This window comes from Pelophylax lessonae (genome assembly GCF_965119305.1).
Source record: "Pelophylax lessonae genome assembly, chromosome: 7".
Taxonomy (NCBI): domain Eukaryota; kingdom Metazoa; phylum Chordata; class Amphibia; order Anura; family Ranidae; genus Pelophylax; species Pelophylax lessonae.
In genome coordinates, this window is record NC_138774.1 from 116,799,130 (window position 1) to 116,825,098 (window position 25,969).

The 25,969-nt window shown below is 43.5% G+C and overlaps 1 protein-coding gene across 1 annotated transcript in view; it reads left to right on the plus strand.

Moving 5' to 3' along the window:
• LOC309560241 (interleukin-13 receptor subunit alpha-1-like) overlaps positions 1 to 25,969 on the plus strand; it is a 103,596-nt gene that overhangs the window by 53,152 nt on the left and 24,475 nt on the right. Inside the window, exons 5-9 of the mRNA XM_082263817.1 lie at positions 9,850 to 9,970; positions 10,253 to 10,291; positions 13,174 to 13,361; positions 18,900 to 19,048; positions 23,775 to 23,898. Of these exons, the coding sequence (XP_082119943.1) occupies positions 9,850 to 9,970; positions 10,253 to 10,291; positions 13,174 to 13,361; positions 18,900 to 19,048; positions 23,775 to 23,898 (621 nt within the window). The remainder of the gene's footprint in view (positions 1 to 9,849; positions 9,971 to 10,252; positions 10,292 to 13,173; positions 13,362 to 18,899; positions 19,049 to 23,774; positions 23,899 to 25,969) is intronic.

The window sequence follows — 25,969 nt, forward strand, 5'->3', positions numbered from 1 at the left end:
TTGTGAGGGAACAGGTGGTTAGGTGGGCATCTGAAAACAGTTTTTTAACCTCTTCAGTAGTAGCCAGTTCAAAGGAGGAGAGTGTTGACTGTGCTGTTAGGCAAGGTATGTTGAGTGGGGAAGATGTGCACACAGTGGAGGTGTCCTCACGTATTGCATCAACCTTGTCTTTGAAGTGATTGGCAATCTCTTGGGCAGTGAGTGAGTTAGTGAGTAGAGGGCGTGGGGGACGAAGTAGAGAGTTAAAAGTTGAGACGAGCCGGCGGGGACTGGATGACAGGGTAGTGATAAGAGAGACAAAGTAGGCTTGTTTGGCAGCATGGAGGCATGAATTGCATGTTTGGAGGGAAGATTTATATAGGGTGAAGTCCTGCAAGCATTTGGTTTAATGCCATCGTCGTTCAAGAGCACGGCAGTGTCTCTTGAGATTTCTACTGTTGTCAGTTTGCCAGGGTTGCAATGGTCCGGGCCTGATTCTGCGTGTAGTTAGAGGAGCAAGTGCGTCAAGTGATGACGAGAGCGAACTGTTGTAAACAGAGGTGGCCAGGTCAGGACAGGACAGGGGAGAGATTATGTCATGTAGGTGGTCAGTAGCAGAATAGAGGAGAGAGGGGTTAAGGTAATAAAGGTTCCTACAAGTAATTGTTTGCTGCTTGGGGGGTTGGTTGATTTGAGGCAAGGATACAGTGAAACTGATGAGGTTGTGATCAGAGAGAGGAAAGGGGGTGTTGGTGAGGTTGCCAGCAGAGCAGAGATGGGAGAATATAAGGTCGAGGGTATTACCATTGGAGTGAGTTGAAGTGTGTGTCCATTGGGTTAAGTCAAAAGAGGAAGTTAGGTTGAGGAGGTGAGTTGTAGCTGTGCTGTTAACATTGACAGGGATGTTGAAGTCACCAGGAATGATAGTGGGTGTTTCAGAGGAGAGAAAGTAGGGTAGCTAGGCAGCAAAGTCATCGAAAAAGCGTGATGCTGGTCCAGGGGGCCGATAGATTGCTGCAATGCTTAATGGAAATTTGAGAAAACAGACAAATACAATGCATCTCGAAAGAAGATATATATACAACACTAAGTTAAAATGTCCAAATTGGGCCCAATTAGCCATTTTCCCTCCCATGTGTCATGTGACTCATTAATGTTACAAGGTCTCAGGTGTGAATGAGGAGCAGTCTCACTCTCTCATACTGGTCACTGGAAATTCAACATGGCACCTCATGGCAAAGAACTCTCTGAGGATCTGAAAAAAATAATTGTTGCTCTACATACAGATGGCCTAGGCTATAAGAAGGTTCCACTCAGAACAGGCCTCGCCATGATCGACCAAAGAAGTTGAGTGTATATGCTCAGTGTCATATCCAGAGGTTGTCTTTGGGAAATAGACGTATGAGTGCTGCCAGCATTGCTGCAGAGGATGAAGGGGTGGGGGGGTCAGCCTGTCAGTGCTCAGACCATACGCCAAACACTGCATCAAATTGGTCAACATGGCTGTTGTCCCAGATGGAAGCCTCTTCTAAAGATGATGCACAAGAGAGCCCGCAAACAGTTTGCTGAAGACAAGCAGACTAAGGATATGGATTACTGGAACCATGTCCTGTGGTCTGATGAGACCAAGATAAACCTATTTGGTTCAGATGGTGTCAAGCATGTGTGGCAGCAACCAGATGAGGAGTACAAAGACAAGTGTGTCTTGTCTACAGTCAAGCATGGTGGTGGGAGTGTCATGGTGTGGGGCTGCATTAGTGCTGCCGGCACTGGTGAGCTACAGTCATTGAGGGAACCATGAATGCCAACATGTACTGTGACATACTGAAGCAGAGCATGATCCCCTCCCTTCAGAGACTGGGCTGCAGGGCAGTATAATTATCCCAAACACATCTCCAAGACGACCACTGCCTCGCTAAAGAAGCTGAGAGTAAAGGTAATAAACTGGCCAAGCATGTCTCCAAACCTAAACTCTATTGAGCATCTGTGTGGCATCCTCAAATGGAAGGTGAAGGAGCGCAAGATCTCTAACATCCACCAGCTCGGTGATGTCATCATGCAGGAGTGGAAGAGGGCTCAAGTGGCAACCTGTGAAGCTCTGGTGAACTCCGTACCCAAGAGGGTTAAGGCAGTGCTGGAAAATAATGGTGACCACACAAAATATTGACAATTTGGGCCAAATTTGGACATTTTAACTTAGGGGTATTTTAACTTTTGTTGGAGGGGGGGGGGGGGGAGGTATCGCGCTTCAGGGAAAAATATGCAAAACTAATTAAATATTGAATAAATAGTGTGATAATAAATATGTATAAATCAATAAAGCATCTCTGTGGTGATATTCAAATCATTAAATAATCTAAAAAAACATTCATATATGTGACTTGGAAATAAATTCAACAATATTGGTGGAATCACTCTCAATATATACAAATATATAAAGTGATACAGTGCTGATATCAAGAAAAACAGTCTTTGCTAAAAACTAATATTCCAAGCAGACTGGAAGGTGAAAAAGTAAATCAATCAAGTGACAAGTGCTCAATCAATGCAAATAAATATATAAAAGCAGATGGGACATAAAGTGCTTATGAAAAAAAGGTGCTTATAGTGTCCAAAACATTTAACCCGCATGAGCGGTATTCTTCCTTTTTTGATGTTAGACCTCCACCTTTCACCAAGTGTTAATAGGGGGTGCTTCTTAATCTTTAAAACCCCTCAGGGTGTACTAGCCGGCCGCTCACCTCAATATGTATATAAGGGAATGCGCCTTTAAATTGTATGGTTCTCCTTTTCAACTCCTCTCCTTACTCGCTCCACAAACAGGGGATGGTGATAGGCTCTTATCTGGATCGGGGTGAATGCCCTCTGGACTCTCCTGCACACAGCCCTCCTCTCACTAGCCGTCGGCTGTTAGGCGAAATCAAATCCACACAGATATCGCCGTTCAACCGTCCTCACCGGATCTTGTGGCCTCCCTCTCCGCGTACTAAGCGCCTTCCTTCCGAAAACCAAGCCTCCTTCTGAAGGGCTTTCAGAAAACCAAGCCTCCTTCTGAAGGGCTTTTCAGGCCGAGGAGGGGGGGGGGGTGCAAAAACACTGGCAGCGTAGTGTACAGACGCAGTGAATTACTGCTCCTCCTTTCAGCCTGCGCCCCCGGTGGCCGGCGCCCCCCTCTCTCCAATTCCGGAAGCCGCAGCTCTGCCTGTGTCCAGGGCCAGGAGGCGTCAGTCAGTGTCGGAGCTCCATGGATGGGCGGCTCCCCTCGTCACAGGGCTCCGCCCACATGACCATCAGTCGGCTCCTCTAGTCAGCTCCAGGCAGTTCAGGGGTGGGTGAATGCAGTCTCAGGTACAGAGAGCTGCTGTGTGTCCTCCTCTCACTCCCTGTCACCCCTCTCTCTCTGTGTCACCCCCTCTCTCTCCCTGTCACCCCTCTCTCTCTGTGCCACCCCCTCTCTCTCCCTGTCACCCCTCTCTCTCTGTGCCACCCCTCTCTCTCCCTGTTACCCTCTCTCTCTGTGCCACCCCCTCTCTCTCCGTGTCACTCCCCTCTCTCTCCCTATCACCCCTCTCTCTCTCCCTGTCACCCCTCTCTCTCCCTGTCACCCCTCTCTCTCTCTGTGCCACCCCCTCTCTCTCCCTGTCACCCCTCTCTCTCTGTGCCACCCCTCTCTTTCCCTGTTACCCTCTCTCTCTCTGTGCCACCCCCTCTCTCTCTGTCACCCCTCTCTCTCGGTGCCACCCCTCTCTCTCCCTGTTACCCTCTCTCTCTGTGCCACCCCCTCTCTCTCCGTGTCACTCCCCTCTCTCTCCCTGTCACCCCCCTCTCTCTCCCTGTCACCCCTCTCTCTCCCTGTCACTCCCCTCTCTCTCCCTGTCACCCCTCTCTCTCTCCCTGTCACCCCTCTCTCTCCCTGTCACCCCTCTCTCTCTCCCTGTCACCCCTCTCTCTCTGTGCCACCCCCTCTCTCTCCCTGTCACCCCTCTCTCTACCTGTCACCCCTCTCTCTCTCTCCCTGCCACCCCCTCTCTCTCCCTGTCACCCCTCTCTCTCTCCCTGTCACCTCTCTCTCTCTCCCTGTCACCCCCCTCTCTCTCCCTGTCACCCCTCTCTCTCTGTCACCCCTGTCTCTCTTTGTCACCCCCTCTCTCTCCCCGTCACCCCTCTCTCTCTCCCTGTCACCCCTCCCTCTTTGTGCCACCCCCTCTCTCTCCCTGTCACACCTCTCTCTCTCTGTCACCCCCTCTCTCTCCCTGTCACCCTGCTCTCTCTGTGCCACCCCCTCTCTCTCCCTGTCACCCCTCTCTCTCTGTGCCACCCCTCTCTCTCTGTGCCACCCCCTCTCTCTCCCTGTCACCCCCTCTCTCTCCCTGTCACCCCCTCTCTCTCTGGGCCACCCCCTCTCTCCCTGTCACCCCCTCTCTCTCTCCCTGTCACCCTCCTCTCTCAATGTCACCCCCTCTCTCCCTCTCTCTCCCTGTCACCCCCCTCTCTCTCTCCCTGTCACCATCTCTCTCTCCCTGTCACCCCCCCCCCCCTCTCTCCCTGTCACCCCCCCTCTCTCCCTGTCACCCCCTCTCTCTCCCTGTCACCTCCTCTCTCTCTCCCTGTCACCTCCTCTCTCTCTCTCTCTCCCTGTCACCCCCTCTCTCTCTCCCGGTCACCCCCCTTTTTCTCCATGTCACCCCCCTCTCTCTCTCTCTCTCTCTCTCCTTCTACCTGTCACCTCTCTCTCTCCCTGTCACCCCCTCTCTCTCTCCCTGTCACCCCCCCTCTCTCTCTCTCCCTGTCACCCCCTCTCTCTCTCTCTCTCTCCCTGTCACCCCCCCCTCTCTCTCTCCCTGTCACACCCCTCTTTCTCTCCCTGTTACCCCCTCTCTCTCTCTGTCACCCCATCTCTCTGTCAAACCCTCCCCCTCTGTCTCTCTCTGTCAAACGCTCTCTCTCTTTCTCAGGGGGGGGGGGGGCGCCGACACAGCTCCTCGCCAAGGGCGCTGGAGACCCTAGTTACGCCTCTGCAAACTAGGGGAAAGATTTATGTCTTTTTTTTTTTTACTAGCAATGGTGGCGAGCAGCGGTTTTTAGTAAGACTGCAACATTGCAGCAGACAGATCGGACCCCTAACCGACACTTTTGGGGGGACCAGTGACATTACTACAGTAATCAGTGCTAAAAATATGCACTGTTACTGTAATAATGACACCGGCTGGAAGGGGTTAACCCAGGGGTGATCAGAGGGTTAAATGTATGCCTAGGGGATGTTTTCTATCTGTGAGGGGGATGGGCTTGTGGAATCAACACAGAGACCTGTGATCCTAAATAGGAGGAACACAGGCACTCTGTATTGATTCCAGGGAGAACAACAGTCTGCTCTGTTTACAAAAGCAAACCGCCATTCTCTCTCCACCGGGAGCGATCGTAGGTGCCCATCGGCGATTCCCTTGTGGGCGATTTGCGCAGCCGAGCCAGCCTGCCACAGTATATATTCAGCAGGTGGTCGGCAAGTGGTTATTGGCTGCGTGTTGAGTTATTTTGAGGGGACAGCAAATTTACACTGTTAGAGCCGGTTCACACTGCCGCGACCATAAGTCGCCCCATGTCGGAGCGACTTTTTACCGCGATTTTACCGTGACTTTACCGCGACTTCAGCGCGACTTGTGAATTATTTTGCGCGACTTATATGACAGATGACTTTGTGTTTGGCCAATCAGAATATGATGTATTGTGACCTAATTCCCCTTTTCTGTTTTTTTTTTACTCATTTCCTCATTGCCCACCAGTGCCACGTATCAGTGTCCACCAGTGCCACTGCCCACCAGTGCCACGTATGTGTCCACCAGTGCCACTGCCCACCAGTGCCACGTATCAGTGTCCACCAGTGCCACTGCCCACCAGTGCCATGTATGTGTCCACTAGTGCCACTGCCCACCAGTGCCACGAATCAGTGTCCACCAGTGGCACATATCAGTGCCACGAATCAGTGTCCACCAGTGCTACGTATCGGTGCCACGTATCAGTGCCACAAATCAGTGTCCACCAGTGCCACATATCAGTGCCACGTATCAGTGTCCACCAGTGCCACGTATCAGTGCCATGTATCAGTGCCACGAATCAGTATCCACCAGTGCCACATATCAATGCCACGAATCAGTGTCCACCAGTGCCACATATCAGTGCCACGTATCAGTGTCCACCAGTGCCACGTATCAGTGCCATGAATCAGTGTCCACCAGTGCCACGTATCAGTGCCATGAATCAGTGTCCACCAGTGCCACATATCAGTGCCACAAATCAGTGTCCACCAGTGCCACGTATCAGTGCCACGAATCAGTGTCCACCAGTGCCACATATCAGTGCCACGAATCAGTGTCCACCAGTGCCACGTATCAGTGGCACAAATCAGTGTCCACCAGTGGCACATATCAGTGCCACAAATCAGTGTCCACCAGTGCCACATATCAGTGCCACGAATCAGTGTCCACCAGTGCCACATATCAGTGCCACGAATCAGTGTCCACCAGTGCCACGTATCAGTGGCACGAATCAGTGTCCACCAGTGCCACGTATCAGTGCCACGTATCAGTGTCCACCAGTGCCACGTATCAGTGCCACGTATCAGTGCCACATATCAGTGTCCACCAGTGCCACATATCAGTGCCACGAATCAGTGTCCACCAGTGCCACGTATCAGTGCCACATATCAGTGCCACGTATCAGTGTCCACCAGTGCCACGTATCAGTGCCACGTATCAGTGCACGTATCAGTGCCACGAATCAGTGTCCACCAGTGCCACATATCAGTGCCACGAATCAGTGTCCACCAGTGCCACGTATCAGTGCCACGTATCAGTGCCACGAATCAGTGTCCACCAGTGCCACGTATCAGTGCCACGTATCATTGCCACTAATCAGTGCCACTAATCAGTGTCCACCAGTGCCACGTATCAGTGCCACGTATCAGTGCCACGAATCAGTGTCCACCAGTGCCATGTATCAGTGCCACGTATCAGTGCCACGAATCAGTGTCCACCAGTGCCACGTATCAGTGCCACGAATCAGTGTCCACCAGTGCCACGTATCAGTGCCACGAATCAGTGTCCACCAGTGCCACGTATCAGTGCCACAAATCAGTGTCCACCAGTGCTACATATCAGTGCCACGTATCATTGCCATGAATCAGTGTCCACCAGTGCCACTTATCTGTGTCCACCAGTGCCACTCACACAGACCAAGCAGAGATAATGGAATATATATACCATTACATATATATATATATATATATATATATATATATATATATATATATATATATATATAATATAATATATATACATACCATATAGGCATGGCTGCAATGTGGGGAATGCCTGGCTAATCTCTCTCTTCTTCCTGGAAAGTCTGATAACAAGTCGCTGCAATTAAGATAAGGAGGCGACTCCCATTGAAGTATATGGGACAAGTTGGATCACAGGTCGCCTCAAAGTAGTACAGGACCCTTTTCTGAAGTCGGAGCGACTTCAGTAATGCCAATTAAGACGGCACTGATTGATTAACATTGCTTTTCTTATGTCAAGCGACCTGGGGCGACACAAGTTGCCTCACAAGTCGTTCTAGTGTGAATGGGCTCTTATTCAAGCTGTACACTCACTACTTTATATAGTAGCAAAGTGTCATTTCTTTTACAAAATGTCATTTCTTTTACAAAAATGTGAGCAGTGTACTCACTTTTGTGATATACTGTGTGTGTGTGTATATATATATATATATATATATATATATATATACACACACACACACACACACACACACACACACACACACACACACACACACACACACACACTTGTAGCCCTCTTTTGGTAGGTTGTAGTACATGACCCTCCCAAAACAGGATGTTGCGCTAAAGCTGTTGGTAAATAAGAGAAGGGGATTTCCTTCCTGGGAAATTAACCAGTAATCTTAACAAAGTAATTTGGAGCAAAGAGACTACTGCGACCAGTATATACCATGAAACCTAAATATATATAGAACAAGGGTGTAGAAATAATATAAGCTTTATATAAAAAAAAAAAAAGATTAATAATAGTACATACATCCAATGTAGAAACTGGTTATATCTGGCAAAGGGCCCAACAAGAGTTCTGGAATATTTGTGCACATATATGTGTATATTAAGGTATTAGTAAAAATACCTCCCAAATAAATGTTGCAGAAAATTTAAGTTACAGATGCCCCTGAGGATGATCATGATGCGGCATGCTTCTTGGTGTCAGAGTCCTGAGGACAAGATCAACAGTGATGGGGTGATCTTCCAGCCATTGTCCAACCAGCCCGAAACGCAGCTTCTCACCAGCAAAAACTGTGGTGTGGCCCTTGAGCTTTGAGTCAGTCTATCTACTCTGCATCTTAGTCCCAAATAGCTTCTAATCTGTCATGCGACCGGACCCCTAATTTACCTAATTTAATATGTGGCCGTTGGATGCCTAACCAGGCTCTAGCCTATGCTGGTTATTGAGCCCTGAGCTAAATCTAGCTATAGAAACCCAGACCAGAAGGGACAAGATTAACTAAAATACCAGGAGCTGCATATAAACTCTATTGCAATAAACAGCTTTGCATACTAATCACTGGAAGGTGACCACTACACACATACAGTAGCACAGCCCTAGCTATCTGGCTTTGTGCATGTGAAATAATAACAATAGGACAGAGATACATCTGTCACAAGGATTCAGATACACACTCAAAAAGCTTTGGGCAGCTGCTGTTAAATTATTATAACATAGGAATACTTGCCTAATAGTCTCTGCTTCTTGTCTGGGTGAATTACGGCAGCACCAGTTCTGCCTCTACTTCCTGGAAACTCCCCTTTATAAAACACAATCTTCCAATTGGGGTTTCTGACTCAGCTAGCAGGAACAGAAAGAACCTGTCTATAACCAAGTAGCTCTGTGGTAATTAACAAGCAAAGCCACCTACAAATATAGACAGTAGAGGGCAGCAGATCCCTACATACTGTGTAGATACAATATGTATAGATACTGTGTGTATAAATACAGTGTATATATATATATATATATATATATATATATATCTATATATATATATATAGATATATATATATAGATATATATATATTGCATGTCCATCCCTTTGTGACTACAGTGTACCCATCTTCTAAAGGCTACTTCCAGCAGGATAATGCACCATGTAACAATGCTCAAATCATCTCAAACTGTTTTTTTGAACATGACAATGAGTTCACTGTACTCCAATGGCCTACACAGTCACCAGTTATACAGTTATGTCCTATGAAACTGCATGTACATTTCTTCTGTGCAAGTGGGGGTAAAATCAAATGTTATTAGGCTATTGTCTCTCCAGGTAGAATAGTACTCAAGAGTGGTTAGGGAAACTACTGCATTATGGCCACTGGATTGAGCTGATCATAGGAATTAAGTATTTATTTTCTATGATCATCAACTCCATCTGTTGGCTGTAATGCAGTATTTTCCTGATTTACTCTTTTCTGTATGAATGACACTCAACCTGAAGACAAAATAACCTAATAACATTTGATTTTGCACATTTGCAAAGAACAAATGTAGTTTCACAGGACAAATAGCTCTTCAAATTGTAATAAATACACCCCAAAGAGATTTAAACACACAGGTATCCAAAAACAGGAAATCCCTTTAAAACACACTGAGATTTCCAGAATTCCAAAATTCCTCACAGTGATGCACATATTCTGTATATATTTATACTCAGATAAGGATGATTAAAATAGGGAAGAGATGAATCCACTGTATATCAGTATTTTTCCCCATTTGGGTTCTTTTTTTTTTTACTATCTTATTTCATTGACAGGTGAAGGAAACACCTCAGTGAGAAATTTAAGTTGTGTTTGGTATTATCTGGAGTATGTCAATTGCACATGGCAGCCTGCTGAAGTCGTTCCAGCCAATGTTAACTACAGCTTGCATTACTGGTTGGTACAAAGAAAAAATATAGAACTAGGTGACAAGAATATAGTAAATAAATAATATGTATAAATACATATAATATAATAATATATAAATAAAAAATGTACATAATATATAAAAAATAAACGTATACAGTATTCAAAGGGATTATGCAAAATCAATATAAAATGCTGATTTCATTGAATTGTATTAGCGATATTTAAAATTAGTTTTTTTACCTGACATATCTCAGATTAGGCACATTTCTTGATATATTTTTTAAATGGTATTTCTTTTATGTTATGCAGGGCGAAGGGTAAATTTACACCATACAATGGTCCAGCACAGTAAGTTATGTTACAAGTGCATGTCTACATGCGTATATGTTCTAATAAGACTACATGTGATACTCAAGTCCTATCTGCATTATTCTCCATTATAGGGAAAATATAGTGGTCTTGTACATCTTTTTATTTATTATGCTGGGCCTAAATTGAATGTAAATAAAACTTGTTTTTAGTTGAGTAGATATGAAATATTGCATGTGATTATTGTGAAGTATTTTATTCAGCCAGCAGATGAAGCTGTAGGCTTCTTTCATTGCTCTCTCTATCTACTCCATGTTGAAAAAGCCAGTATAGAGAACAGTAGGTGAAGATGAATGACCAATTGCAGAGAATCATTCTTTATCAGAGGGCTCAGTCCTAGGCTTCAACAACAGCAAGTCTACAAGCAACCTCCTGTTCAGCTGTCTTTAGTAACCCATAGTTCTTTGGGAATCCTTTGTCAGAAATTCAATGTTTATTTGAAAACAAAGATTGAATATGTATAGTAATAAAATATTTAAAACAGTTGAAAAAAACAAACTAAAAAAAAATGATAAATCCTAATTGATCAGAATTCATTATAGAGCTCCTTTAACCCTTTAGTGAACAGAGGTCATTGAAGCCTAGATGTCCAGGGTAAATTTGGCATCATTAGTGTTTGTCAGCTACTTCTTTCACTTAATTGGTCTCCTAAATAATTTTTACATTTTGTATACATGCACACAAGGTATCTATTTGGTACACAGTTTTTCTTATTTGTGTTTTAGATTGGTTGACAAATGAAGAAAAGGAATATAAAAGATACCTAAAATAGCTTTTAAAAAAATATATTTTTAATAATGTATTTTTATTTTTTTATTTTTTTTGGTACTGTAATCATAGTTTACAATCACAGTATTCATCCGGCGCATCTTTAGGCTGCACTGGCATCTTTGTTTTCCTAACAAGAATAGTAGATCATATGGTCTTCTGACTGAGTGTCCTAAGGCAGTGTATTTGAGTTTACCTTTCTTTAAGACAACGCTTAAACGATATATTTCCATTCACTTCCATGTCTAGTTTAAGTCAGATGCACCACCAGTTAAATCTACAATTGACCATGCCGGGACACATTGAGCAGGCATGGCCCACTGCTATCGCTATCAGGTAACCAAAGCACTAATGTGTAGCTGGAGCTGGAGCAACTGCATGTAGACAGGAAATGGCTGAACGAATTGGAGGAGATCAGCAGCACAGAGTTGCAAAAACTGATAAATTAAAGGTCACAGCAGTATTTTATGGAAAAAATGTCTTAGGCCTCATGCACACTGCAGCTGATAAACTTGCGCGTTTTTTTTTTTTTTTTTTCCTACCAGCCCTTACAGCGGAGTTCCACTCAAAAGTGAAACATCCACTTTAAGTAATCCTGACCCCCTGACATGCCACATTTGGAATGTCATTTTTGGGGGGGGGGGGGGAGCAGGTACCTAGTTTTGACAGGTACCCAACTCCCACTTCCGCTCGGAGCGCCACAGTGCCCCGAGCAGGAGTTCTCCTCTCCCCCTCCCTCCCTGCAATCTTCTGGGACACGTCAGAGGTCCCAGAAGATTGCTGGGCCATTCAGGACTCGCATGCGCAGTGCGCACCCGGCTGTGAAGCCGCAAACTGTCACAGCCAGATGCCCACACTAGTGATACCATTGCCACCAAGAGGAGAGGGAGAGGAGCAAGGCTTCGGGCGGCCACATCGCTGGACCGTGGGACAGGTTAGTGTGTGTTTAGTAAAAGTCAGCAGCTACACTTTTTATATATATGTTATCCTATGTGTCCATGCACACATGGACGTTTTTTGAAGTTTATCAGCAGAGGAGTTTATGGGCTGTTGTCTGAATGCCCTAAAATTGCGTTCAAGAGCAGTTCTTCTGACCACAAAAAATGCTAAGCGCTGAAAAACGTGCATAAATGCTCATAAATGCTCTTTTATCAGCGCTCAACGTTTTTTACATTGCAGAGCTGAATGTAAGCTAGTGTAATATTACAAAACAGCTCAAAAATGCTAAAAAACCCTCAAGAACGCGCATAAACGCAATTAAAAATTGCTGTTATAAGCAAGTTGTTTTCAACCTCCCTGGCGGTATCCCCGAGCGTGACTCGGGGTGGATTTTTTAGGCTAGGATCAGTATCCCCGAGTCACGCTTGGGGTAGATGTGCAGAGCGCGCAGCGGTGTCTCTTACCTTCTCCTGGCGATCCAGCGATGATCTCTCATTGCTGTGACCGCCAGCCGAGATCCCCGCCGCTCGTTCGTCGGTGTGATGACTTCCTGGTTCCGTTCCCTGCAGCAGCAATGCTGCATGGGAGCGGAACTGGGAGGGAAATTTAAACGTTGCACCAAACACAAACACATAACACATTTATATAATATATATATGTGTATATATGTGTGTGTGTATATATATATATATATATATATATATATATGCACACACACACATATATATATATATATATATACACACACTTATATATATATAACGCATGAATTATAATCAAATCAATAATATAATTTTATTACATATATTATATATTATATAATAAAATTATATTATTGATTGGATTATAATTCATGCATTTGTGTTTCAAATTTATCACATCTGGGATGTCTACTAGAGTCTTGTTTTGGTCAGGTTTAAGTCAGTAATTACTAAGAATTGTAGGCCTATAATACATAACCCCAATTTTCCATTAAAAAAATTGTACCGCTTTTGGTACATAATTCCTGACCTAATCATACCGCCAGGGAGGTTAAAGTCGTGTTTTCCTGCCAGCAATCCGACCTCCAGAAAGACTGGGTAAAAATAACTGTTATATTCAAATCCTTTTTGTCTGTAAAATTATTTGCCAATGCATACTCTTTGTGTATTTAGGTTGGAGAAAATAATAGACACTGGAAAAGCTTGTTATTCGTATATCTCTAATGAGGATGGCATAAATGTTGGATGCCAATTTCAACTGCAAAAATCTCTTGTAGATGAGCCTGAACTTCTAATTGTGGTGACAGACAAGGCAAAGAACATAAAGCCCTTCTCTTTGTTTACACGTGCCAAATCTCTTGGTAAGCTTTTTTTTTTTTTTTTTCAGGCAAACGTCACATTTTTCAAATTGGCATTATCTAAAATGTAACGATAGGAACAACTATAATGATGGACATCATCCATTAACCTATTGCAGCATCCAAATAAATGTTAGATTACTGCAGTTATGTCAGTTAAAGGGCATATATAGTCTTTTCAGTCTTTGTAGACAAATATGTCAAAAAATCTTGATGCAAATATTATTATGGTAATGTTGTACATACCTTGATTGTATGTATATTTTGCCTACTTTTATCTGCATGGACACATCTATTTGTTCATTTCATAAGCAGATTCTGCTTCCCTCTTTGCAGTGCTACACATTCGTTTTGATATGTTCCTCCTTCATGTGATGTATCAGTCTTCTTAAGTCTGCATTAGCTGATTTACTCAAAGTGTATGTCAGGGCAAAAAAAAAAAAAAAGTTTTGCATACCTTTATTCTTTGTACACTTTATCTACTTACACTGATCAGCCATAGCATTAATATGACCCACCTAATATGGAATAGGTCTGTCCCCCTTTTGCTACCAAAACAGCCCTGACCTGCATGAACGCCACTAGACCTCTGAAGGTTTGTTGTGGTATCTGGCACCAAGCCCTTCAGTAGCAGATCCTTTAAGTCTTATAAGTTTTCAAGACGGGCCTCCATGGATCAGATTTGTTTTTCCAGCACATCCCACAGATGCTGAATGGATTGAGATCTGGAGAATATAAAGGCCAAGTCAACACCTCAAACTTGTTGTTGTGTTCTTCAAACCATTCTTGCTTTGTGGCAGGGCACATTATTCTGCTGAAAGAGGCCACTGCCATCCAGGAACACCATTTTTATGAAAACGTGTGCTTGGTTAGCAACAATGTTTGGGTAGGTGGTACATGTCAAAGTAACATCCACATGAATGGCAGGACCCAAGGTTTCCCAGCAGAATATTGCCTAAAGCATCATACTGCCTGCGCCTGCTTACTATATTCCCAGAGAACATGTACCCAGCCATCCATCTAAAAAAGAAAACATGATTCCTCAGAGCAGGCCAACTTCTTCCATTGCTCCGTGGTCCAGTTCTGATGCTCACGTGCCCATTGTAGATGCTTTTAGCTATGCAGCCCCATACACAACAAACTGTGATGTCCATTTTTTCTGCTTTCAACACATCCACTTAATTGACAACATGTGTACTTGCTGCCTAACATATCCCACAGAATTTAAGATGTCATTGTAATGAGATAATCAATGTTATGCACTTTAACCACTTGCGGAACGCCTGACGCAGATATATTGAGGCAGGCTGGCTTGGCTGCACGCCCACCCCAATTAGAAAGCAAGGAAGCCGATCCATGGGGCCGTCGGCCGCGATTACCCCCGGGCACCCAAGATCGCTCCCCGCTAAGAGAGAATGACGGTCTGCTGTTGTAAAAACAGCAGACCGTTGTTCTCTCTGGAATAAACACGGGGTGTCTGTGATCCTTCTATTTAGGATCACAGGTCTCTGTGTTGATTCCACAAGTCCCTCCCCCCATACAGTTAGAAAACACTCCCCTAGGCTCACACCTAACCCTTTGATCACACCTGGGTTAATCCCTTCCTGCCAGTGTCATCATTACAGTAACAGTGCATATTTTTAGCACTGATTACTGTAGTAATGTCACTGGTCCCCCCAAAAGTGTCAAAAATGTCAGTTAGGGGTCCGATCTTTCTGCCGCAATGCCGCAGTCACGCTAAAAATTGCTGATCGCCACCATTACTAGTAAAAATAAATAAATAAATAAAAATGACATAAATCTTTCCCCTAGTTTGGGTTTCTTTTTACCAAAAATATGTAGCAGAATACAAATTGGCCTAAAAGGATGAAAAAATTAGATTTTTAAACTTTTTTTTAGGGGAAAGTTATATAGCAGAAAGTGAAAATATATATATTTTTTTCAGAATTGTCACTTTTTTCTGTCTATAGTGCAAAAAATAAAACTCGCACAGGTGATCAAATACCACCAATAAAAAGCTCTATTTGTGGGGAAGAAAGGACATACATTTTTTTAGGGTACAACGTTGTACCACTGCGCATTAACCACTTGCCGACCGCCCGCCGCCTTTTTACTGCGGCAGGGCGGCTCAGCTGCGTCCAGTCACGTAGTACTACGTGACTGGAGTGCATGTGGCGTCGGCGGCGCGCGTGCACCGCTGGAGACACGTTCCTGCTGTGTTTAGACACAGCGGGAGGCGGGCCGCAGAAGGAGCAGCAGCGATTGCCGCTGCCCTCCTGCGATTGTCTGGGAAACCGAGAGAAGACCCACCTGCTTACATACACAAAGCAGGCGGATCTTCTCTCAGCCAGGCAGGGACAGATCAGCTAAGCTGAAACTGCGATCTGTCTGTGCCTGTCACAGAACACCCCCCCCCCCCCCCCACACACACACACACACACACACACAGTCAGTAAGCATACAGGCATACATTTAACCCCTTTGATCACCCCCAGTATTAACCCCTTCCCTGCCCGTGTCATTTATACAGTAACAGTGCATATTATTTAGCACTGATTACTGTATTAGTGTTACTGGTCCCCAAAAAGTGTCAAAAATGTCAGAAAAGGGTCCGATCTGTCCGCCGCAATGTTGCAGTCCCGCTAAAAATCGCAGATTGCCGCCATTACTCATAAAAAATAAATAAATAAAAAGTCCAAAAATCTATTCCGTAGTTTGTAAACGCTATAACTTTTGCGCAAACCCATTAAAATGCGCTTAATGGGATTTTTTTTACCAAAAATATGTAGCAGAATACAAATTGGCCTAAACTGATAAAAAAAAAAATAATTTTTATTGGGAATGTTTTATATCAGAAAGTAAAAAATATGGCTTTTTTTTTTTTTTTTTCAAAATTGTCGCTTTTGTTTATAGCGCAAAATCTAAAAACCACATAGATGATAAAATACCACCAAAAAAAGCTCTATTTGTAGGGAATTATGTATTTGGGTACAGTATCGCAATTTTCCATTAAAGTAACGCAGTGCCGAATTGCAAAAAATGGTCTGGTCATTAAGGGGGCAAATCCTGCCAGTCCAGAAGCAGTTAAGGGAGCAAAGCCTTCCGGTCCAGAAATAGTTAACTGTCAGTGATCTTAATGTTATGAATGATCAGTGTATAGCTGCATGAACAAATCCATATTTGCGCATTTCATAGGCAGATTCTGCTTCCTACTTTACAGCACTTCACATCGGTTGTGCTTTTTTCCTCCTTCTTGGGATGTAAGTATGTGAAGGCAAAATAAAAACAAAGACCTTTAGCGCTCTTTCACATGGGCGTTCCGTATGTCCGTATATCACCCCATCCCCTGACATCCGATTTTTGTCCTTTCGGTTCTGTTCCGTTTTTTGGAACGGAACAGAACCCTATTTTTCTTCTGTTTAAAAAAACGGAACGGATGCAAAATCGGATGTCAGCGGTGTCATCCGCTGACATCCACAATCCCCATAGACATACATTATGTCCGTATATCATCCGCAAACGGATGGGATGATATGCGGACATACGGAGCGGATGACACAAGTGTCATCCGTGTCCGTGAAAAAAAAAAGTGCCGCAGCGGAAGAAATCGGAGCGGCCGTGTGAAAGAGCCCTTACAGTACATTTTGTGCAATTTATGCACATTGCACATTTACCTATGTGTTATTCTTTTAAAGACCAGAAATATTACAGGAAAATAACTGATGATTTGCCAGAAATGCACTCAGCTCCTATTTTCCAATTCTATGCTGATTACAATGAGTAAATATGTCATGTCTGCATTTTACATAAAAACAAAATTTGATAGGACTTTTAAACTTTAAGCCCACAATCATCTTGGGCCGTATTGTCATGCGATTTAACAAGTCAAATCCCATGTCAAATCTGAGACTATTGCCAGCAAAGGCACCGTCCTAATCTTTCCCAAAAGTAGTTTCTGCACTACTTTTGGCGACTTCGGAAACCCACACAGATGTCTGTGAAATCAGTCCCGCAGTCGTACTGAAAATGTTGGTTTGAAGTCATGCAAGTTCAGCTGAACTCGCACAATTTCAAATCCGCCTCAGTGTGAACCTAGGTTAATATACCTACTATTCATATTTTTTTACGGTATTCAATGCAGAACCCAGAATGTGCATAAAGTCAGCAATAAAAGAAGACTCGCCAATAGGGAGAGTTCAGGGAAATCAATGTGGGACTTTTTTTAAACATCTGTCATTCCCCTAGTGATAAGTTTGGGTCTACCTACCAGGGAAGTTGTATGAATTTAAATGGTGGGAAGAATTCCCAGGGAAAGTCGGTATCAAGTGACCCTAGACAGTATGCTGTATCAAAAAAGTATCAAAATTTTATTGGATTCAAAAATATCAAAGTTAAAGCAAAGGAATGTAACAACCCTCCACCTAGGACGAAAATAAGAACATTGTTATTGGTAAAAATATGCACACACATGGCACACATGGCCCATGAGCACAACATGATTGCATCCCAAGGTAATAGTGACAGACCTGTTTAATAAAAACTAATTGCTGTTGGGGTCTGGAGAATTCAGTATTAAAATAACACTGTTATGTGTATTAAAAATTTGCAGATGATTCCTTTGGTATTGTCAGGTGAAGGTACACCTATCTGTCAGTTGGATAAAAGCGTGTAGCAGGAGTTCTAAGGGTAAAGATTGGGACTGAGTGTCTGATAATTAAACAGTTACTGGAGCCAAAAGTTCAGTGTGTGGCTGTACTTGCTCTAGAAGAGCAGGAGACCTGTGTGAATGTATCATGTGTTGGCCGGATCAGATAGTGACAGTGTAAAGTTGGGCTGTGTGTTTTTTCTGGCAGGCCCAGAGACATCTGTTAAACGCAGTTTGTTGGTGTTAGCCAACTTACAGTTTGTTGAGCATGTACAGGTTGGGGAGAAGCCACGGCCGCTCTCAATGAAATCTTCACGGATGCTTATACTGCTTGTCAGCACCGTATTCCTAGGTCACTGGGTTCTATGCTGGTTCTCGCTGTTCCAGTGTGTTCTCAGGTTCAGGTTCCCCTCCTATATCTGTCTTGTTGTTTCCTAGAGCTGCTAGTTCCTTCCCACTCTCATTGTGAGACTCTGCGCTTCAAGGGCTATGGGTGGGGCATCCCTGGCTCGACATGTTTCACCCACCCACAATTTGGCAAGCTTCTTCAGAACCCAGAATGTGCACATAGTACCCTTTATGAGTGGTTGCTGAGATAAGTCATAAAGTGGCTGCTGGCAGGGTAGTCAACTTTTCAGATATATGTGATCTATCCCATTACCAAATTTTAAGTGGATAATTTAAGGACGAAATGGATGTATTCAGTAATTACAATTGCTTGCTTTGTACCAGTATCATACTTTATTTTTTAAGTGGTCGTATTTCTATTAGACAATGTATAGGCCCTTTGAAGAACAATGGATTGTAGGCACAAACAAAATGTAACCATAGAGCTACACTTTAGTGCAAATAAACATTGTCGGATTACTTGTGAACACTTTGTTTTCTCTTTTTAGCTAAACTGAGACCTCCAACAATATATAATGTGTACAGGACTCCAAATCAAAGCTTAAATATAAGCTGGAATACATCACATGTGAATGAAAAGCTAGAATATGAGGTAGCCTATAGAAGGTCAACCAGTCAAAATGAAGAATATATGACGGTAAGAGGCTATCACAATTAGTAGATGCCTTGCTAATATTAAACAGAAATGTTAAACACAATTTAAATCTAATAAGCCACTGTGATAGGTCCCAACATCAATTGCTCCAACTTTTCCCAAGTACACCCAACCTTTGCTAGGGCTGCCACTCTGTCACTGGCACTAACCCATATCTGGTGAGAATGTCACTTGCTTAAATCCTTTTGGGATAAGATAGCCCAAGTACATACTTGGGTCACCACATCTACCATTACTCCCAAACTAGCCTTTTTTCCGATATTCCCGTTATCTTCCGCTAAAAAATCACTGCTCCGCTTTTTTCTTACCACTGCCAAAGACAAGTCACTGGAATACCACCACGATCCCCACCATCTTAGAATGGGTGACTGAGTTTTTTTGATGGATAGGTTTAGTATCGTGATACATTTGAGGCCTTCAGAAAGAAACGTCTGCTTTGGATTATCTTTTCTGAGTCCTTAACTCTGACATGAGCCTCAATCCCCCCTCTGCTATCTCTCATTTTCATTACAGAACAACTGCTCCATTTTATCTCCCCTTTTAATAACTGGTTCATTTCTTAATTCCCATCCTCAGCTGACCTCCCTTACCCCTTTTCCGCCAACTTTAAACTTCTATTCCACTATGCTCCCACTCCGTCCTCCCATTCTTTTCTTGTTTCATGTTTTTTCCATGTCCCTCCTACTTATTTAGTACCAATAATCTGTGTATAAGTAGCACCCTCTAGTGTGCTACTAGTGTGAGCGTAGAGACATTTATATCCTGACTCATGTTTAAACCTGTGAGTCTTTAATTAGGTCAGGGTTTATTAGAGTTCAGGGCAGCATGACTCATATAGACAGATCCTGATCTCTGGTGCCTCCCCCTGGTTCTGGAAAGTTAAAGAAGATTCTGAAAACTAGAGGGCGGAGGCTAGGAGGGTTATTCTGCAAATTTAGGGGAGCTTAGCCAATCCCGAGGAGGTGGGTCTGGTAGGGTATTAAGTGAACCCCTAAATAGTAATGAGTCATGCAGGGAAGAGAGTTGGGTGGAAGATGGAGTGCTGAGCAAACTGTTGATGGCCCTCAAGGGACCCCTGCCAGGGAGGGGCTCTGGCTTGGGAGGATCCTGACAATAGGAGAAGTCTTCCCTAAGAGGCAGCGGGAGCAAGGAGAAGAGTGTGAGTACTACAGCACATTGCAGGGACTTACAAGGGGAGAGACTGCCACATAAAGCAGGTCTCTCTGGAAGGTAGTGGTGTACTTAATCTTCCCTACCTTTCCTTGGGAGATCTCCAGAGAGTCAGTCCGGTACACTGGTGAAGAGAGTCAGTCGGGTAGACTGGTGAAAAAGCAGCCAGGTGGGCTGGTGGAGAAGTGCCCAGATGGGCTAGCATTTCCTGCAGTGGTAGAGCTGGGACCAGTGTCTACAAGGAAGTTGAAGGTACTCCAGGATGCAGTTCACAACACATTGTGTTACTTTTCAAAGGGACTGAGAGTTCCTAGCCTGTAAGGGGTTGTTGCTGATCTAACAGAGACTGTTAGCTACTAAAAGAGGAATCAACCAGAGTTTTACAGAGTAAAGGAGAAGAATCAATTGGAGCTATAAATAGGGAGGAAGTTGTCCCTGGTTTTGTTGCTATCAAGTTGGGCATCCCATAATTCCTATCCCCATCCAAGTTATTACCCCCTAATAAAAACACAAAAAAAATCTCAAGAACTGTTCACTGTGTTTCGGATGAAAGCTGAAGCTGTTGTGTGCCTGGCTGCAGTGCTGTATTTTGGCCTAGGCAGACAAGGCCCAGGCCTAGGGCAGCACTTTGCTGGGGGGCAGCAAAAAAGCCACCCCCCTCCTCCACCTAAGACTCTATTGGCCACTGGTTGCTAGAGCTTCCTCTCTCACCCCCCTCCTCTCTTTCTCACCCCCCCTCTCTCCCATCCCTCTCTCTCTTGCTCTCTCTCGCTCTCTCTCTCTCTCTCATCCACCCCTCCCTGTCTCCCTCCCTCACCCATCCCCTCTCTCTCCCATTCCCCCTCATCCACCCCCTCTCTCTCCCACCCCCTCGTGAGATCTCAGGGGTTCATGTTGGCACTTGTATTCCTTAAATTTTGGAGGGAGTCACATCCGTTAAAAAATGAGTGGGACAATTTTACATAGGAGGGGGAGGGGGGGTGCCCAATTTTAGTCTTGCCTAGGGCAGCACAAAAACAAAATACACCACTGCCTGGCTGTACAGCAGTGGGGAACCCTATCATTTGCAACCCCTAGAGGGGTAGTGCTACATATACTTCCACCAACTCAAATACATTAATACAGAACCCCCCTTTAGGGATCACTATACAAACACACTGCCACCCCCCCTCCCCTCCATCCGCACCACTGCAGTAATTATGCTGCAACTTTTGAATGCTTGAATCCCAGGGACTGCATTCCATTTTACCTTCTTGCCCCAACTGGCAACATGACAGATTACTTCAGAGACACGAGAGGGGTCCTATAATCCACTTTGGTGGTTTAACCACAAGGATTTCCTCTGACTTGATAATTCCCTAGTTCTTTCTCTACTGATCTTTTAAAAATGCACCTTTAAATGTTACTTTGTATCCTATTGTAGGTCTTCCTTACGTGTTTACTTCTGATTGCTGTTTGTTGTAAACCATACCTTTGCTGTGCAATAAAAAGAAAAAGAGAGAAGTCAATCAAGAAGTCATCTTTGCATGTTGTATAAGTGGGGTTGATTTTCTAAAGAAAAAAAGACTATTCACTTTAAAGTGTATTTTATTTTGTTAAAGTGATTGTAATTTGTAACCCTTAAAATGTTTTACTTTTAAAATAACAAACAGTCATACTTACCTGCTGTGTGCCATGGTTTGGCACAGAGCAGCCCCGATCCTCTTCTGTTCGGGTCCCCCTGCTGGTGCTCCTTGCTCCTCCTCTCTGCCGAGAGCCCCCATAGCACTTGAGACACTCAAGTGTGCTTGCTCCTGAGCCTGCTTTGTGTGTCCACAAGACACACAGAGTGTGACTCAGCTCTGCCCCCACTATCTCCCCGCCATGGGTGTGATTGGCAGCAGTGGGAGCCAATGGAAATGCCAAACAGGATGATTTCTAGTTTTATTGGTGCCTTAAAATCAACACTGCCTTACCTTATTTAATAACATTCACTTTGAAATGTGAACATACACTTTGCTGTGCTCTAATAACCTTTACACCTTTAGTAAATCAATTTTAGTTTCTTATTCACAGGGGGAAAAAGGGATTTGGCTAAGGATCCCAAATCTCATAAGAAGGCGCTCAAGAACTGTGCTTGAGTATCCTCAGTGTTGGGTAGTTACTCAAAAAATTTAACTAGTTACTAGTTACTTCTGTAAATTGTAACAAGATTACTTTACTAGTTACTGCATTTGAAAAGTAACTTCACTACTTATTACTTTACTTTCCTCTTTCTTAATTGACCGTGTAGAAGAAGATACATGACACTCTTTCTGCATAGAGTTTATTGTATTAACACAGGCTTTGGGAAACATGAGAACAAAACCTGAAAAAACAGAATAAAACATAAAGTGCAACAAAAAGTCATAAACTTCATCCCTCTCTATTCTTCGAAATAACGATTGTATCGCACGGCTTGGGTAACGCAGGAAAGCGCGTTCCTATAGCCTAGTAAAGTAGTGTAGTTACCGCCTATAGCCTAGTAAAGTACTGTCGTTACCAATATTAGTATTGTAACTAGTTACATTACTTCGTTACCAAAAAAAGTAATGTAGTTACTGTAATCAGTTACTTTGTAACTAGTTACCCCCAACACTGAGTATCCTCTCATAAGGTTTAGGATCCTCTGTTTTCCCAGCCTTCTTAGAAGGCCAGTGACATTGTGAGGATCAAAACAATATTTCGACCTGGCATTTTGATGCAATGGACACTGTAATGATGCACTGATTTGCTAGCTTTTTCCCACCTTCCCTTGTCAGGGGTTGGTTCTTCTTCACTGTAAAAGCAGCAAATGCAAATAGGGCAGAGAATCAGGCTAGAAAGAATAAATAGCAATTAATTACAATAACAATATTCACAAGGTATTAAAGGTTTATAAAAAAAATCTGCAAGTGATCTGTTAAATCCCTCACGGATTTAGCAGATCATATGTAGAGTTTTATACGCTTTACCTCATCATGGGACAGCAAGTTAGCATGTCAAACTAGAGGAACCTTTTCAGGTGAACCCTCCAAAGAGAATAGTGTGTCCTGTTGTTTGTTACAGACCACTGGGAGGACAGTGATTCAAGTTTTGATTTATTTTTGTGGCAGAATAAGAAAGATCTGTAAATTCCAAAAGCCAAGTTTCTTACCTTCCACCTGTAGTTGTGAGACTATCACTTTACATTGCTTTCAATCTTCCTAAATGTCAGACTATTGCAGAGCTGTCTTCCCAAAGAAAACTAATTGGAGGTTTGAAAAGACTTATTGCCTTTGAATGGAGCCTTGTAGAAGTTTAAGGGTGTCTGGTTATTATATTTATTGGTTACTATATTTTACCATTTTATTCTTCAGCAAACTTAACAGATGCATTGGCAGGCTAAGTAGTGGAGTGTCATAGATTTATTTATCTGATTTTTTTTGCTGGTTACTACACTTTCTTGTTGAATTATCTATGGAAATTTCACATTGTCTTATGCTAATAATAAGCAAAACATTTTTTTTTTTTCTATCACTTGTCATTTATTACCTTCTAGAAAAAAGAAGAATTATACATTGATATACCCAATGTTCTCTCTGACGAGTATGCTGTGAAAGTACGAACAAGACCTCTCAACTGTGGATTTTGGAGTGACTGGAGCAAGGAAGAGATTATTACAGGTTTCAATTATCTGATTTACAGAATAAGGAATAGTTTTTTTCGGTTCTCAAATCACCTTTAAATTAGCAGCATAGCCCCGTACACACGTACCGATTGTCGGCCGAACGATCGGCCATCTTTTGTCCAGTGCTGTCGTGTAGGTTGAAAAGTGCTAAAGACTGCACACGAATTTTGTCGGCCAACAACAACCGACTGCAGAAGTGATGTCATGTGATGGTTAACTTTCCGTGTGTTTTTTCTTCTCTGAGCATGCCCAGTCTTGCTCATCAGATTTTTGTCGGCCGAAATCTGTACTGACTGACGAACAATCGGCCGTTCTTTGTTGGCCTACAAAAATTTTATAGCCTGCACACCAGATTTTGTTCGGCCGAAAAGTCGCAGTCGGTTGTCGGAAGCATCATACTAACAAGCCGACAATCGGCCAATCGGACGTTGGCCGAATATTTACGTCCGACAATCGGTACGTGTGTACGGGCCTTATCCAGGCAAGAAGATAACAGTGGCTGAAGGAAGGCAAACAATTCATCCTTCGCAATGGGCTCAGCTGCACATCAGGGCCTGCTGCTACTAGGCTCACACAGGTTCCTCCTACTGTCCGGTGGACAAGGCTAAATGTTTTGGGGGGCATTTCCCACTTTCTCAAAGCTTGTATCAACCACTGTTGCTTTTAATACTTCATTAAGGATTTAAAGTGTTACTAAAGACTAATTTTTTTTTTTTTTTTAATAAAAATACCAACCATGCCTATATTTACCTGCTCTGTGCAATTGTTTTGACAAGAGCAGGCCCGATACTCTTCTTCTGGGGTCCCCCGGTGGCGCTCCAGGCCCCTACTCTTTGGCAGGTGCCCCCACAGAAATCCGCTTCTCATAGGAGAACCCATGCGTGCTCGCTCCCAAGTCCCGCTGTTGCATCTATTGACACAGACGGGGACTTGACCCAGCCCACCGCTTCCGTGTCACAGCTTTTAGTTGACAGCAGTGGGAGCCAATGGCTCCCGCAATTATCAATCTGTCCAATGAGGAAGAGGACAGTGGCTGGAGCTGCTGCTATTGTGCACATTGCTGGATCGGATCATGCTCAGGTAAGAAAAAGAGGGAGTCTGGGGGGGAGCTGCAGCATAAAAAGTTGTTTGCATTGAATACATTAAGATGAAAAACCTTAAAGCTTTTAGTACCATTTTAACCACTTCAGCTCCGGAAGGCTTATGATCAGGCCATTTTTTGCAATACAGCACTGCATTACTATGACAATTGCACAGTCATATGATGCTTTACCCAAGTAAAATTGATGTCCTATTTTTTTCCCCAAATAGAGCTTTCTTCTGGTGATATTATTATTAATTATTTTTTGCTCTATAAAAAAGTACAATTGAAAAAAAAAACTGTTTTGCTTTCTGCTATAAAACACAGCCAATAAAATTTTTTTAAAAAGAAATGTCTTCATAAAGTTAGGCTAATATATATTCTGCTACATATTTATAGTTAAAAAAAAAATCCCAATAAGCGCATATTGATTGGTTTGCACAAAAGTTGTAGCAAGTACGAACGATGGGATATATTTATGGAATTTTTATTTATTTTTTACATTTTTTTTACTATCATTGGTGGTGATCAGTGACTTTAAGCGGGACTGTTATATTGCAGCGGACAAATAGGACACTAATTGACACTTTTTTGGGGACCAGTGACAATAATACAGTGATCAGTGGCAGTGCTAAAAATATGCACTGTCAATGTACAAATAACACTGGCAGGGAAGTGGTTAACATCAGGGGCGATCAAAGGGTTAAATGTGTGCCTAGGGAGTGCTTACTAACTGTGGAGGAGGTGCTTGTAGTATGGGAAGGCAGAGATTCACATTCCCGCTTAACAGAAACACAAGTTCAATACCTTCCCTACTGACAGAATGGCAGTCTGCCTTGTTTACATTCTGCTTCTCTCCTGAACGATCGCCGAGTGCTGGCGGACATCGAGTCCCACTGATTGGCTTCCGCCGTGTCTGGTCACAGCGGGAGTGGGTCGCCTCCGGCGGGCGTTCCCCAAGGCCCAGAAGTTCAGGATCACATAG